The sequence below is a fragment of the Cyprinodon tularosa genome, unplaced genomic scaffold (assembly GCF_016077235.1).
Source record: "Cyprinodon tularosa strain WSP-4 unplaced genomic scaffold, ASM1607723v1 ctg329, whole genome shotgun sequence".
Classification (NCBI taxonomy): Eukaryota; Metazoa; Chordata; class Actinopteri; order Cyprinodontiformes; family Cyprinodontidae; genus Cyprinodon; species Cyprinodon tularosa.
The window spans coordinates 738307-753870 of NW_024039040.1; the positions used below are offsets into that span (position 1 = coordinate 738307).

The following is a 15564-nucleotide window of genomic DNA, read 5'->3' on the forward strand; positions in this document are numbered from 1 at the left end:
GGGGGAGGAACACAACAGGAACTTATCAGAAGCAAAGTAAGGATCCAGATCCACACTGAAGCTGCAGGATGAAGGGGGCTGAAGTGTTTCTTCTGGTTTTGGTTCCTCTGCTGGTGGTTGTGGAGCGCTCAGGTAATTCCAAATATAAAGATATTCAACCTGGACTTTATCTTTGGATTTTGATTGTTTATTTTTTTTATTTCAATTCAGAATCATAACCTGTTTAAGCATTTATGCTTTATTGTGGAAGCAGTGAATAAATTATTAGACATCTATCTAACCTTTTACAGGGCAAATTACTGTCCCCTTGGTGAGGTCAAGATCTATATCCAGCCATTCAGCAAAGATACTCCTACATGGCTGAACATGTCATTTTTGCATTTGACAATTTAGATGAGCCATTGAATGATTTATTACCTACTGTGAATTAAGTTGGAGGAAAAAAAGGTAAAAGGCTAATTGAAAAGCTAAAAAGTAAAGTTAAAAGAGTAAAAAATTTAAGTGCCTGTATCAGAATTAGTGTCACTAAGGTTATGTGGTAACAAATAAATGTGTTTTTTTCACTATTTTGTTTTCAAGAACTTCTTTTAAACCACTTTTGTTATTTTTCTTAATATATCAGGGCATGTGGTCGTTTCTTATTATTAAATTTAGCTTAATTTTTGCTATAAAAATAGATATTTTTTTAATGTTACAACAGTAATAAGGGCATGTCCTCTAATGATATTTTTGGCTTGAAATTTTGATTTTCAAAGTGTTTTAATAAGTGCCCTATAAAGGATTAATGATTAGGAGATAAAAGTGAAAGTGTAAGATTACAGCCTTCTTTGTCAAATATTTACCCCCTTACAGAAATCTGTTAGGGTGAAAATACATTACCTGCCATAGTATAAATATTTTGCTCTGCAGAGCAATCACCATCATTTTCTAAAAGAACAAATCACATGCATTAAAGAGCAGACCAGCTACAGTATATGATAAATCTGCTAAAATCCTAAAAGGCACTTAAAGGTCAGAAAACAAGAGCATGCAAAAAGAGAAAAATCCATAACTTTTGAATATAAAAACATTCACTGTGTATTTGAGACTAAAAATCTGTTTTACACATTTAGAAAATATTGTTCCAACTATTGGCATTTGACTATGTCCGGAGATTCCCAATAATGAATAATCGTGCCTTTATTATGTTTTGTCCTCAGTGATGATGCTTTGTTTTTGTTCATGTTTATTTTAAGTGCCAATGCTACTTTCATGTTAGTAATCGGTTAATCAGTCATCAAATAATCAATATTAAAACAAAGTTCAAATTGTCAAGAGCACTGTAATAAAACAATGAAATAAAAGAGCTCTGTTTTGCCATCAGCTGTCAGATAAAAAGAAGCCTCCTGCAGATTCATGTTTGGTTTTTCAAAGGTTTGCCTAAATATTGCGTAACTCTTCAGTGCAAACAGGGACAAACTTTCTCCTGTGTCGAAATCCTGGATCTTCCTCTTAGGGACATCCCATGTTGGTCTTTCTGCAGCTGTAAAGAGACTAGTTTAGAGAAGTAAATCTGAAAGTAAAAACTGAAAAATCTGTTCTCTTTGTGAAATAATTCTAGAATTCTAATTCTTAATAATAGAACAGACATCCTCACAAACCAGAACATTATGCCTCTGCAAATTCTCAGCCTTTTGGGTCATAGTAACCAAAAAACAGGTTTAAAATGGAAGGAACTTTCACTCAGTTTTTCTGAAAACCTCTTACATCTAGCACTGGACACGTTGAATCTGATTTTGCACCCTATCCAACAGAAAATCCAACAGAAAACATTTTCAGATGCGGTCAGGGAGGGGGGTCTGCATGGTGTTGCCTAGCAGCAGAAAGGTCTGGGTTTTATTTTTGGCCAGGGGTCTTTCTGCATGGATTTTGCATGTTCTCCGCGTGCGTGCATGTTTTCCTCTCAGGGTACTCCGGCTTCCTCCCTCAGTCCAAAAACACGACTGTTAGATTAATTGGCTTCTCTACATTGTCCTTAGCTGTGGGTGTGTGTGTGCATGGTTGTGTGTCTTTGTGTTGCCCTGTGGTAGACTGGCGACCTGTCCAGTGTGTACCTCGCCTCTCACCCATAGTCTGCCGGAGATAGGCCCCAGCCCCACCGCGACCCTGACAAGGACCATGCAGGATCAAATGGATGGACGGTCATGAAGTTTAGTGACCTGGCACGATTTTATGCAATGGGGCTTGTGTAGCTCCAACTGAAATAGACACCAGGTCTATTTTAGTCAGACAACATAGCAATTCAGCAGAAATGTAATGAGTCTGACAGGAAGAGAGACACAGTTATAAAGTAAAACACACCTGCACCTGCAAAAGCAATCAACTGTAGAACACTTTACCCAGACTTTACAAGGAATACTTTACCCAAGATAGGAGTTCTGGAAGACAAAAAAACATATAAAGTAACGATCCCCTTTAAGCCTTGCAAAAAAAAGAGAAAAAAACGAGGGGCAGAAAGCGTAGTTTGTCACTCTCCTCGAATGAGGAAAAAAGAATTTCAGGAGGAGAGAAAACGGTTGAAGTAAAATGGTGATCCTCTTTGAGCCTCACAAAAAACAAACAAACGAAGGGCAGATAAAGCAGGTAAACAAAGCTCATCATTCTACACAACAACAAAAAAATTAAACAAACTTCAAAAGTTTCTCTTTAAAAATCACCTCTCACTGCCTCAGTCTGCATATAAACCATCCCACAGCCTTTATTGCTGCGTTTTCCTTTACCAATTGTCCGTCGGATTGGACGGACAATTGGATTTGGTGTGTTCAGGACACAACACAATGGATTACAATAAGTAACAAAAAAGGTGCTTACATTGGCCTAGTCAAAGTCTAAACCTGATGTGAGAGAATGATAAAGCAGTGCAGAATACAACTCTAAAGGGATATCAAGGCAGCAGTAAGTGATTGTACAAGTTTAGGAGTATGTAGTATACATATAACTTTTTTTATTACCTATCTAATACAGATTTAAAGCATTGCTCTGGTTGTGTGTTTTTTCCCCAGAAAAAAATAAAATTAAATTAAACAGAGATTGGTATAGTTCATAGATTTGTATTTTGACCTTTTGTTTTAAATGTTTTCTTTTAAGATGGATTATTTGATTACTTTCCTTTCACAAGGACTAAATGTAACAAAACAATTTCTGTGTTAACTTATTCTTTCTTTTATGCATGGAAATGTTTGTGTGTTTGTGCAGAGTGTGTGCAGTGTTTTGCCTCCTTCGACCTGACCACAGGTGAGTGCAGCGCAGAACTAGGGGAAGTGGAGCTAGATGACTGCTGTCAGAACTCTCAGTATGGTTACCAAGAAGAAGATGGATCTTGTCACTCTTGTGGGTCAGTGTGGACACAGTTCTGTAGAGTCATCTTAAAGCTGCCTTGACCTGAAACCAAACTGATGTAAAACTGTCTGCTTTCAGAGTACCTACATGGTCTCCCTGGTCCCAATGGTCGTTTTGCAATGTTCTCTGTGGAGAGGGTGTGAAGCAGAGAAGAAGGAAGTGTCATGGACTTGGGGAACCAGAGTGTGAAAACTCTAAGGATACACTGCAGACAGACGTGTGCAACGGCACCTGCTGCAATGGTATACAAATGCTAAAAAATGTATCAATTGAAACTCTATTCTGAATAAAAAAAAAAAACATTTTACCTTGTGTATGTTTGAAATAGATTTGGGATGGAGCTCATGGAACCCCTGGACTCCTTGCTCGGTTACCTGTGAAGGAAAAGGAACCCGAATGAGACAGAGAGTCTGCTCCAGTCCTCCTGAGTGTCAGTCATCATGTGTTGGTCCTGCAGAGGAGACACAGCCCTGTGAGGCTAGCAACAAGTGTCCGGGTAAGGTTGCTTTCTATTGTAGATACATTATTATAGGTTCAGATCAGCTTCCAATAAAGTGAAGTCAACCCAGACCTTAAAATTAATGGACCCAAAGCCGGTCCACAGGGCTCACTAGTTAGTAACCACTGATCCAAATGCACCCAGAGTGCTTCATGTGGGCAGATCTCTGCTCTGTGGCAGGAAGTGTTCATCTAAAAAGTTCAGCATTTATTTCTCCATTTAATGAAGTTCAAAAGAAGGTTTCTAAGTCTTTGTCCTTTTTGTTCTGTGTGGTTTAGTCCATGGAGGTTGGTCAAGCTGGACAGCCTGGTCTGGATGCTCTGGTTCATGCATTGACAGTAATACCAATGTTCCTTCGAGAGTACGACAGCGCACCTGCTCCAACCCGGCCCCCTCACCGGACACGGTGCCGCATGGCGATCCCTGCTCTGGGGAAGCCTCTGAAAGGCAGGACTGCAGCGAGCTCCCTAATTGCCCAGGTAAGAAAGGAAGTCAACTGATGATCTAATCTGTTCTGTAGTTTAAAAATAAAGCATTTGCTCTTCCTTTAGTGGACGGCAACTGGGGGCCCTGGCTTCAACCTGGCCCATGCTCTGTCACCTGTGGAGAGGGTCTGCAGTTAGAGTCACGGCGGTGTGAGAACCCTAGTCCTAAATATGGAGGCAAAATGTGTGAGGGGGCGAGCACTCGGAGTACCGTCTGTAAAAGTCCCTGTCCTGGTAAGCCACAAGACGGTAATGAGAACGATTACGCTCAAACATAGATGTGATGTGAACATTATTTTGTCTTACAGTTGATGGATTCTGGGCTGGTTGGTCAAACTGGGGTGAATGCTCATCTACCTGTATCTCCCCAAGCAGAGATACATTTAGGACACGCCACCGATCCTGCTCAAACCCTGCACCTTCAATAAACCCACCTGGTAAACGGTGTGAAGGTGACGACTCGGAAAAGACCAACTGCAACCTGCCTCATTGCTCAGGTTTGCATCCATTCCTCTTTAAATTTAACTAGAACATAAACAATGAAATCCTGTTTTTTTTTTTTTTTTTTAGAGCTGATCACAATCAGCAGATGTTCAATCCAAGAAACAAGGATGACCTTAAGAAGTCTATCTTGAGATGATAACTTGTGTTCACCTCAAAATGACTCTGATATATCCTTTTGTCAGCATGAGGTCATTTAGTCCCTGAATAAAGGTGATTCCTTCTTGTAGTTTCAAGGAACAAACACAGGTTTACATCTAATAGCATCATCATTAAATGACCCTTTAATGACATCTACCAGGTACTTTATACAGACTTTATACGAGTTCACGTAAGCCCATGACCAGGGCTAAGAACCGGGACTTGGATACCTTTAAATCACCTTAGCTTTTAGTGGAAAAACTCAGGCCGACTTCCACTTAAAATTCCAAAATCATTCTTTAAAGCTTAAATGTATGTGGAAAATTTACTTTTATCTTTTTCTTGGTGACAAAGATAAAAGATTCATTAATAAGCTCTAGGTGTGAACTTATGAGAGTAACAATACTTGTTTAGGGAGTAGTGATTACTAGCTATTCAGGGTGGACTCAGAGGGGCGATCTTTCAACAGGTACGTGGAAATATCTACCTGTAGGTATCTGAAAAGATGTCAACTTCAATATTTTTACTTAACTTAGCCTAAGATGATATTTTTAAAGAGTAAAATATCCAACATACTTAGAACAGATGGTTGATACAGACCCGTTCACTGAACGCCACCATATGCAAAAGTTCTACTATCCATCTGTTATCATCAAGCAAGCCACTCATCTTTCAATAAAACTATAGACCTTAAAAGTGATTCATGCACTGCAAAAAATTATATTAAATTAATTTTAGTTTATTTGTATAGCATCAATTCATAACATGTCATTTCAAGGTACTTTACAATTCACCAGATCATACAGTCAAATCGATTCAAAGTTTTCTATTTAAGGAAAACCAGTTGATTGCATCGACTTAAAGGCAATCCTTCACACCAAGAATGATAGTAGCGACAGTGGAGAGGAAAAACTAACTTAACAGGAGGTAATCTCCAGCAAAACCTCAGTGTGAGAAGCCATCTGACGAGGGGCCGACTGGGAGACAGAAGCAGACATATAGAAAGAAGCAGAGATACAAAAGGCAACTGTCAACCAGTTCCAAGGAAACACAAAGCCAGGCAAATTGAAATCTAAATAAGGCATTTTTTTTCTTAAAAATACTGCAAGTGCAGTTTTTTCATGAATTGAGGAGGTGAGTGAGACACTTTGCTAATGGAAGAAGACGATTTACATTCAAAATAAGAAATAAATATTGCATTGTCTAATTGCAAATGCATATTATCTAAATATCTTATTTTAAGAGTAAAAGTACAAATTCCTTTGGCAAATCATCTTATTTGCCTACTCAATTCAATGGGAAGTACACTTAATTTAAGAAAAAAGTAGAATATAGATTGTTTTCGCAGTGCAGTTGTCCACCCTAGTAATTGCAAATCCAAAGTGTCAAAAGGTTAACAAAAAAATTCCCAGGTTTTCTAAAGAATGACAAAGACTTTGATGTTGCAGTTAATAAATCTCTCTGTATCTTAGTGAATGGCAACTGGGGTCCTTGGTCAGCCTTCAGTCAGTGCCCTGTTACATGTGGAGTGGGTCTCCAGGTGTCAGAGAGGAGGTGCGACAGCCCTGCTCCCAATCACGGTGGCCTCCCGTGTCCTGGAGAAAGTAAAAAAAACAAACTGTGTTACACTCAAGTCCACTGCCCAGGTACGTCTGATTTCCCATCTTTCCCATTTTTTACTGTCAGTCGGAAATTAAACAGATGTGACTTACATTACTAGAGCTGAACATTTACTGCTGTAGTATAGAACTGTATGTATGTAGTAAAGGGGTATCATGTGAAGGTCTAAATGCACATAACATCACCTATTAAAAATATGAACAGAAGCACCACTTACCAGGAGAACGTTTCTGTTTTCAGTGAATGGTGAGTGGTCTGAGTGGTCGGCGTGGAGTGACTGTACATACGCTTGGGGGGGAAGGGACATCCGCTGCCTGCATACAGGTGGCAAGCAGACTCGAAACCGCACGTGTCTCCATCAAGCTCATAATGGAGCCATCTGTGCCGAAGGAAAGTTGACAGAGACGCAGGTCTGCTACAATGTCGACAAGTGCTATTGTAAGTAAAGACATCTTTAACGTTTCCACACTAACAGTAGCCAGGGGAGGGGATATATAAGGCAATCAATAACAGCAGTTCATTTAAACTAATGTTGATGCTCAGAATGGTTTCTACTTCCAGACAACTGGAAACATTCAGAGATTATCGTCTCAGTCGCCTCAGACACTAAAAACTATTTAAAACAAAAATGATCCTACATTATCCAACATTAGGGCAGCGTCTGCATCGTTCTACACAAACTTAATAATGTGTTGTATAAACCTGCACTCTTTTTGTGAATCACTAAAACTAATATTTAGTTAAATAACTACTGTTCTTGAGAACTACTTCAAATGTGTTGCACAAAGTCGATAAAGTTCTGGCAAATAGAACAACTGATTTTGAGTTGGGAATGAGAATATGTTGAGTACAAACAGATTTTATAGCACATTAGTTTTATTTTATTATTCTAGAATAGGATGATTATTGTTTGCTTATTTTTAAAACACCCATTTCCACTGCATTTACTGTTACGGCATATAATAATAACATCTCTTCAAGTGTTTTCATATATGCATACTGATGGGTTATCCATTGCATGTGCTAAACAGGCAAGAGTAACATCTCCCGATCATAATAGTTAAACCAGTGGACGGTCGCTTCAATTCAGTTAGGGGTTCATCTGACAAACATTTTGTTGTCTTTGGATGTGAAAAACAAAAAGAAAGTTATAATAAATTAAATATTTTACTTCCATAAGTCCACAAATCGTTTCTTCTTGTCTCTCCAGATCAGTTCACGCGTTTTCTGGCAGTGGGCTGTAAACCCAGCCTGACGTCTTGCTGAACTTCAGCCAGCTCCTGTCTTCCCTGTCTTTCATTACTGGACAGATTCATTAATCCAGGTGTGTCTGGCCAATGTCGCCATGGTTACTAAATTTGGACACACCTGGATTGATTATTTTTCCAAGTATTTTAAAACCGGAAACAGAGGAGCTGGCTGAAGTTAAAGGAGTAGTGGAGTTGTGCATTTAGTCCATTGTCTACTTTTAGAACAGGGGGACTGTGTTGGAACCACTGATCTCTATTTATTTACTAGATTGCTGATAGCCTGAAAAAAGTGAAGCTGCCGGCAGCCATATTGGTACTCCCCACTCCCGCAGAGATGCGCAGGAAAAATCCCTATATGTGTAGCATTTGACCGCTAAAACAAGCAGTTTGCCGGCTGTGAGAAGATGATTCACAGGCAATTTCACAGTCAGTCGATGTGCTAACTACGATAATCCATATATACGCCTATGTATCCCATAGTAAAGTATGCAGCGTAACATTTGCTGGCTATTTCGGACTGACTCGAAGATATTGTCTGAGTTAACGATTGACATTGTGTCTAACATTAGAAATTAGAATAAATAGAAATGAATTCACCTTGAAATGTCAATATAGTAATTCTTTATTAAGTGGATGATGCTGTTCTTTTTGTAATGTTTGTTGTATTTCTCATTTGAAAAAGTTATGCATGTAAATATATTGCATGTTATATTGATAAAGAAAAGGAAACAAAAACATTTTTAAAGGCTAATGCACAAACATGGCATAAAAGTACATGCCATCATTCATGCATTATTACCAAATAGAAAGATACTACAGCATTAACAGACATGTACTTCGAATTCAGCCTTGATGTAAAATCTTGAAGTCATATGTAATATGTAATTACCACAACAATGTAATCAATACATGTCTATTACATGTTGATCCTCAATTTAGCACTTTTGGCACATTAGTATTATTTTGCTCCTTTAGGACATTCATTTTGTTGTGATGGATTTGTATAATATGTTATATTGCATGATTTAGAGACTTTATTGACTTCATATGGCCTATGCAATGTGATGTGCCTATTTCTTTTAATATAAGTTAAAGTAATCTACTCATGCTGTGAAAAACCAAGTGTGTTTCAAAGTGATGCATTTATTTTTATCTTTAAAGTCTTAAGCCCCCCTAAAAATGAGAAAATAATTGTTGTTAGATGCTGTAGCTTCATATTGTTTACATTGCTACCGGTCTAACAAGGGAGTACCAATATGGCGGCCGCTGGCTTCACTTCAACTCCGTACTAATAACGGGCAATCAGCAATCCAGTGAACAAATAGAGATCAGTGAGTGGGACTCAGCATTATGTGCACACCTTAGATCTCCATGGACCTGATCATTCCAGCTTCCCGCTAGATTTGTACTTTGTTTTGCTTTTTTCCACCTTTGTCTGGTTTTGTTTTCCATTCTAAAATATTGAGGATCATTTTAGCTTCCTAAAAACTTTTTTCCCTTTTCAAATCAACTTAATGAAGCAGCGATTAAAACATCTTTGTTTACAAAAAGAAAACCTCCTTAATTGAATTCCAAAACGCTAATATTTTACCATTGATTTGATTATTTATGATAGACTCAGGAACATGCATATAATAAATTATTCCTGCTTTTGTTGTTTGTTACTTTTATGACTAATTACCCTACTATTAAGTAAATTGTCATGTACAAACTAATCACATTGTCTAATACAGTGAAAGGCTCCTGGGAAGGTTGGGGACCTTGGTCTTTTTGCATACCGCCCTGTGGATCCAGGTCTTCACGTAGGAGGTTTAGAATCTGTAAACCTGATTACAGCGAATACAGGTATGTTTTCAAGTCTGCAAGCCATTATTAAAACAATAGACCTGAATCCATGCTGAATAGGTTTTAAGACAAATTTGTGTTTTTGCATTTTCAGTCCATATATCGGTCGCCAGAAAGCTCCTGCAAATTTCCATGGAAAGCCTAAGGCAGACTGCCCGCTAATTGATGGAGAAAAGAAATATGAAATCGAAAACTGCCTTAATGTTCCTCCCTGCAGCTAAATATGCACTCCTTAAAAAGATCAATGTCAAAATCCTCCCAACAAAGGTGATATGCATGTAGAAAAAAATCTTTCAGTTGAATATGACATTTTAAAATTTGTGCTGATTTCTGTTAAAACCTCCTACTCCATCAGACTGAAAAAAATAATAACTTGACTTTTTGACCATACAACGGATTCCCTATTACTGTGCTAGCTTTTAAAATAATCACTTTTGTTTTCCTTTTTTATTTCGTCCTCAGGAGTTGTTTGTAACTTTGAAAATGTGTTTTTTTGTTAATATAATTTCGACTTTTGTGTAGATTCAAAATTTCATCTGCTTGCTTTTTCAGTCACATAAAAAAATACCGTTTCAATAAAAACGACATGCTTAATTTTTCAAATTAAATATTTTTATACACATAAAAGAAATGTCAAAATAACTGTGTACTGTTTTGATTGAACTTTATTTAAATAGCACTTTTTAAACAAGCGTAACCCAAAACACAAGGCCAGGCACAGCGGTATTTATGAAAAATAAATACCAATAAATGATTTAGTAAAAATTCCTCCCAGCCTTATTTTTACACTTTTGCCTCTTACATAAAAGAAAAAACACCACAGAGAAACACCAGCTTTGTTGCTACTGACGATTTAAAGCTTTTTATTCAGTTCTAAAGACATTAAAAAGACATTCAGACACCCGAAGCATCCGGTTGCATCTTTGTCAACAAGCTTACATACATTAGATCTGTAGGTCATGTGTTTAGTAAGGCACAGGATAAATTAAAAAGATGAAGAAGAACCGCATTTAGGAAGACAAACTCTCCAGGAGAACGTAACACAACACAGAGGAGACAAAGTAAACAGCTGGAAAATGGCATAAAAAAAGGAAATAATGACAAAATAAACTCTTCATACACACATTCAAAATACTTTCTTGATGTTTTCTGTTAACGCAACATGTCAGAACTCTTTGTTTTAAGGTCAAAGGTCAACCTAACATCCCGGCTGTCAACCTAAAAGCGGCTGCTTCTATAGTGTGCAGAACAACAGCTGCAGATTTATTTAAAGAGTTTCATACATAGACCTCCAGCATGCCTCATATGATGCTGCTGATATCAACCAATCATGAAGCAGAGCGGCAAAGTTAAAGAACTGCTCAATATAATGTCTGGATATAGTAGGAAAAAATTTAAAATAATTTAAGACTGAATGTTTCTATAAACACAGATCGAAGTGAGGAAACAGTTATTTTAACATCAGTGACAGACACCTCCCTTTGTTGGACTGCATAGCTGGAAAATACTTTTATTTTTAGACTTTTTAACCAGTTTTTAAAGCCACTATGTGTAGATTCCACCAAGATGGAAAACATTGAGTAAATCTTTTAGTGGATTAGTAAAGTCACCATGTTTCCAAATGACTTATTCACTGAAAGCAGAAGGGAAGAAGGTCGGAGTGGCTATATAGTGAAGCTACTAAAAGAAAAAACTGAATCCCAACTGCCTCTATATGTGACGCCCTGCTGTGTTGGAGTTCCTTATGTGGATCATATCAATGTTTTCTAAGAAAAAACATGTAGATTGTTTTAGTAAAGTAAAGTAATTCATTAACCCGATTTGGTTTGCCTTTCTATTTAAGCAAAATGTGATACTTTTCCAGATTTAATTTCCAAAATCTTAAAAACAAAACATTCTTTACTACCGTAATCTGTTTTTTTGTGCGCCTAAACATGAAACCACATGATGGAGCTGGATGCTACAGGGATATTTTACAGCTATTAAACATCTGGACCACCTTTGGGCACCTCTATTTAAAATCATTCGTCTTAAAACCTGATTCTGTTTGTTAGGATTTTACGCTGTAAAAACCCTAAATAGGGAATTTTAAGGCTCTATTCCACATGTGATTGAAATCCAGCTCCGGTTCCACAGACGTTTAAAATTTAATTATCAAAAACTTAGAGTCCCTTATAAAACCATTTGTTGGATTTTTTTATTTTACCAGAATATGGAATAAAGTCTGGAAACTAACATTCTTGACATTTTCTATTTTTGCCCATAACTATCCTAACTTAAATAGTTATAAAAATAAATGCCTCATTTTTTATTGACCTTTCATAACTCACAGAAACTCCAAATCATTTTTAAATCACTGAAATCCTAAATAAAAAAAAAAGAAGGTAAAGTTTTGCTTTGTCCAAATTAAAACCAGTAAAATCAATACTGAAATTGGAAAGTAACTTCTACGCAGGAAGATTTGAAAATATTTCACACAGTGGCTGTGATCTAATGAAGACAAACAAGGTAACATCCCCAAGTGCAGAGCTCAGCTGTATGTTGAAATAAACATCAGTATCGATGCCATCAGCTGTTAATTCAGCTTACAAACTGATCGAATGGTGGAAACAGTCTGGCTCAACATCACAGATTAACTTACTGGCTGGTTGTTTTATTCACCAGAACTATTACAACATGTAGTAAGCAAAAAATAAAAAACTTCAAAGGTTTTGTCTGTGTCTTCAATCTCGATTGTGAGTAAATTGCTGTGATGTAGAATAAAAACAGGCGTCGTCTTAATAAAATGTCTTCCCTTTAAATACAGTCGGTCCTAAATAGTAACGATTTTATGGATATTTTCATTCACTCCTCGGGATGTAATGTTGACAATACTAATGATTGTAATCAGATTTTAAAATATTCATGTGCAAATGATCACATTCAATAAAAAAAAAAAAGGTAACACTTGAGTGTTTCTGCACACGCTGAACGAGCTCCATCTCCTGAGCTCCAACCCTTTGGTTCATTCACTCGTGCTTGATAGTCTGCTCATTACAGAGCTAGAAAGACAGCGTTTAGTCGAGTTATCAGAATATAGACAATTCAAATCAACCACATACTCTCTTTGGTGCAATTACCCCTCCCCCCCAAACTTCAACAAAAAAATCGAGAACATTTATATCAAAATAAGAAAAGAAATCTGATATAATTACACACAATCCTTTGGCAATGAAGACACCACACCTCTGATATGTGCAGAATACAAACCGCTTTGGAGTCCAACATCATTTTACACTATATACAAACACACATATATAGTGTATATAACAACAGCAATAAATCTGTTCTAGTGTCTATAAATATAGGATAAAACCTCTGTCTCAGCACATTTAATATATACCTTTTTACATTTCTATGCTGCTTTAGTCAATAACTCACTTCTTAAAGGGAAGTCTTGCCTTTGCGACTGATGTGATGAATGAGTGTTTAAAAGCTGCTTTTCTCTAACCGTTTGCATTAACATGTCATGAACACAACAGGAAAAATGTACTGTGGACATAAGCGGAACTGTGGTGATGGTTATACTCTTGGATGCGACGAAGACTTAAGGCTGCGGTCTCGGGTAACCGTCTTTAGTCAGCTCAAACCTGCGGCATAAAGAGATTTTATTAGAATTTAGAAATGAACGTTTTGAAAGCACGTTAACTAAAAGCACATATGGGATCCGTAAGAAGAAAGCTGAAGATCTGCTCGGAAACAAATGAGATGGAACCTTTTGGGAGGCAAGGTCAATCCAATGGAAGAATCAAAACTCCAATAAAATTTTTTTTTTTCAGCTTCTTTCCAAATATACTTTTATGGTGAATCACTGCACATAAATAAAAATATGAGGAAAAATGGGCCGGTCTGCCCCCGTTTGGTTGACATGATGCTAATGATCCGTAATAAACTACTAATAAAATCATATAACATCTGTATTTCTACTGAGGTTAAATTAAAACTAGGCTCTCGTTGAATTTAGGGGGGAATTTAGGAAAGAGGGCTGAAACAAACACAACCAGCTTAACATTGTAGATGGACCAAGACATCAGCTGGACGGCATTTTATTGATTTTTTAAAAATGTTTTTATCGATACGTGCTAACGTTTGCAGATTTATTATTGCAGCTAATTTGAGATAAAAAAAAGTTAAAGAACATGCATTATAGCTTCCTCTATCCGCTTTTCATTGTTAATTTAATGTTTGATTGTTATTAAAGGTTTCTATTTTGCTTAAATTTAGATTGGGATAACATTTATTATTGTGTCTTTTCTATCATGTAAATGGAGGAAGAAAAAGCAAAATCTGCTTCAAAAATCAGTGAATTAATGATAGAGGCTATGAGTGAATCAGTTAGTGAATAATTTTAAATGGAAAAGCAGACAGCACATATTTTCTTCCCTCCTTTGACTGCATGAAGTGTGTTGCAGAGCGAGGCTGACTGGCAGACACCTGTCAGTGTTTTGGAAGTGGGAGGGGCTTACAGCAGCTCTCGCTGCTCGCTGAAGACAATAAAGTTGGAGCAATCAGTCTTTTTACTTGATACTAAAGTGTCAAAGACTCAATTAGCATTACCGCTATTGTCATAGTCAACTTTATTTTATTTACAGGTAGAGACTCATTTTAGAACACAGTTCTAGCAGATTTGAACTAATGTGCTGCTTTACTGTTTTAAATTTTGTTTAAGATGCTACGTATCCCAGGATAATAAATAGTGTTGCACCGATACCGGTATCAGACGGGGCCCCAAACCAGCACTAAAATGGTGGTATCGGTATCGTGAGTACCATCAAATACGGCACAGATACAATTTTGAGAGCCAAAAGTTTATTCAACTATTGTCACCCATTCCAGGTAGGCAATAAAAAGTTCTACTGGATTCACTTTGTATTAGTCTCCTGCTTCACAAAGGTAGGCAGCAGCTTCACAAAGCCATGATGGCAATTATTTTACATCCTAGTAGTATGTAGTTCTTCATATTTATACACACACACATCAATTTCAAACAGATGGTATCGGTCAATACTTCACAGTCAGGTATCGGGGCCAAAAAATGGCATCAGCGCAACACTAGTAATAAAAAAAAAAACATTATTTTTTGAAGCTGAGTAAAGAATTGAGTTTCACATTAAAATCTGCCTAATATGCATCGATGCTTCAAACTTCCTGCTTTTCTCCAGCTGTAGTTAATTGGAAGATGAACAATAGTAGCACTTTAAGTATGGAGGAAAGAACTACAAAAAAAGCAACCTTACCATTCTGTCCAACCTTTACTGATGTCTTCATTAACTAAATTAACCAGAACCTGATGAGAACACACAAAAAAATACACATTTACCTTATTAAATAAGATTTTAGGCGGATGTTGAGAGGTTGAATTTCAAGACAACAAGGTAAAACCTCAACAGATCTTACCAAAAACCACAAGCTCTTTAATTAATTTTAAGATCTGCTCAGGAAAGAATCTACTGGAACAAGAATAATAAAGCAAACCTTTCCTAGAAGACCTCTGTTTTTGGAGAGCAGACCTCCGCCGTTTTTCACTGCAACATCCAGAATTCGCTTGTGGTACTCATTGGAGCCGACGCTAAACTCAACCCTGAACAGGAAGGAGAAACCCAGCTATGATGAATTCAATCACAGTAAGGATGTGAGAAACCGTTCAATAGTCTGACTTACGTTTCGTCGTAGGTGGGATTGAGATTTCTTTTGCATGTGTGAGTTTTCCTCCTTCCTGACCTCTTTTTGTCAGGAAGCAGGTAGAGGCGGACGTAAGGGTCAGAGCCGTGATCAGTGAAAGAGATCAGGTTTCTGCAGGGGCAGG

The 15564-nt window shown here is 37.2% G+C and overlaps 2 protein-coding genes across 5 annotated transcripts in view; one reads left to right on the forward strand and one right to left on the reverse strand.

Annotated features, from left to right (window-relative positions):
• On the forward strand, positions 1-10268 carry LOC119788866 (properdin-like). The gene is made up of 11 exons (XM_038293557.1): positions 1-132; positions 3235-3373; positions 3457-3620; positions 3707-3874; positions 4156-4356; positions 4429-4596; positions 4671-4859; positions 6477-6650; positions 6865-7062; positions 9608-9719; positions 9814-10268. The coding sequence occupies exons 1-11, from the start codon at positions 69-71 to the stop codon at positions 9938-9940; spliced, it is 1704 nt and encodes a 567-aa protein (XP_038149485.1). The 5' UTR covers positions 1-68; the 3' UTR covers positions 9941-10268.
• Positions 10269-11646: 1378 nt separating this feature from the next.
• Positions 11647-15564, reverse strand: part of esyt2a (extended synaptotagmin-like protein 2a) — a 70624-nt gene continuing 66706 nt past the window's right edge. For all 4 annotated transcript variants that reach the window (XM_038293561.1, XM_038293560.1, XM_038293559.1 and 1 more), the window contains 4 exons: positions 15420-15551; positions 15234-15339; positions 14996-15045; positions 11647-13348 (listed from right to left, as the gene is read on the reverse strand). In XM_038293561.1, the coding sequence (XP_038149489.1) occupies positions 13306-13348; positions 14996-15045; positions 15234-15339; positions 15420-15551 (331 nt within the window). In that variant the 3' untranslated portion in view covers positions 11647-13305. The remainder of the gene's footprint in view (positions 13349-14995; positions 15046-15233; positions 15340-15419; positions 15552-15564) is intronic.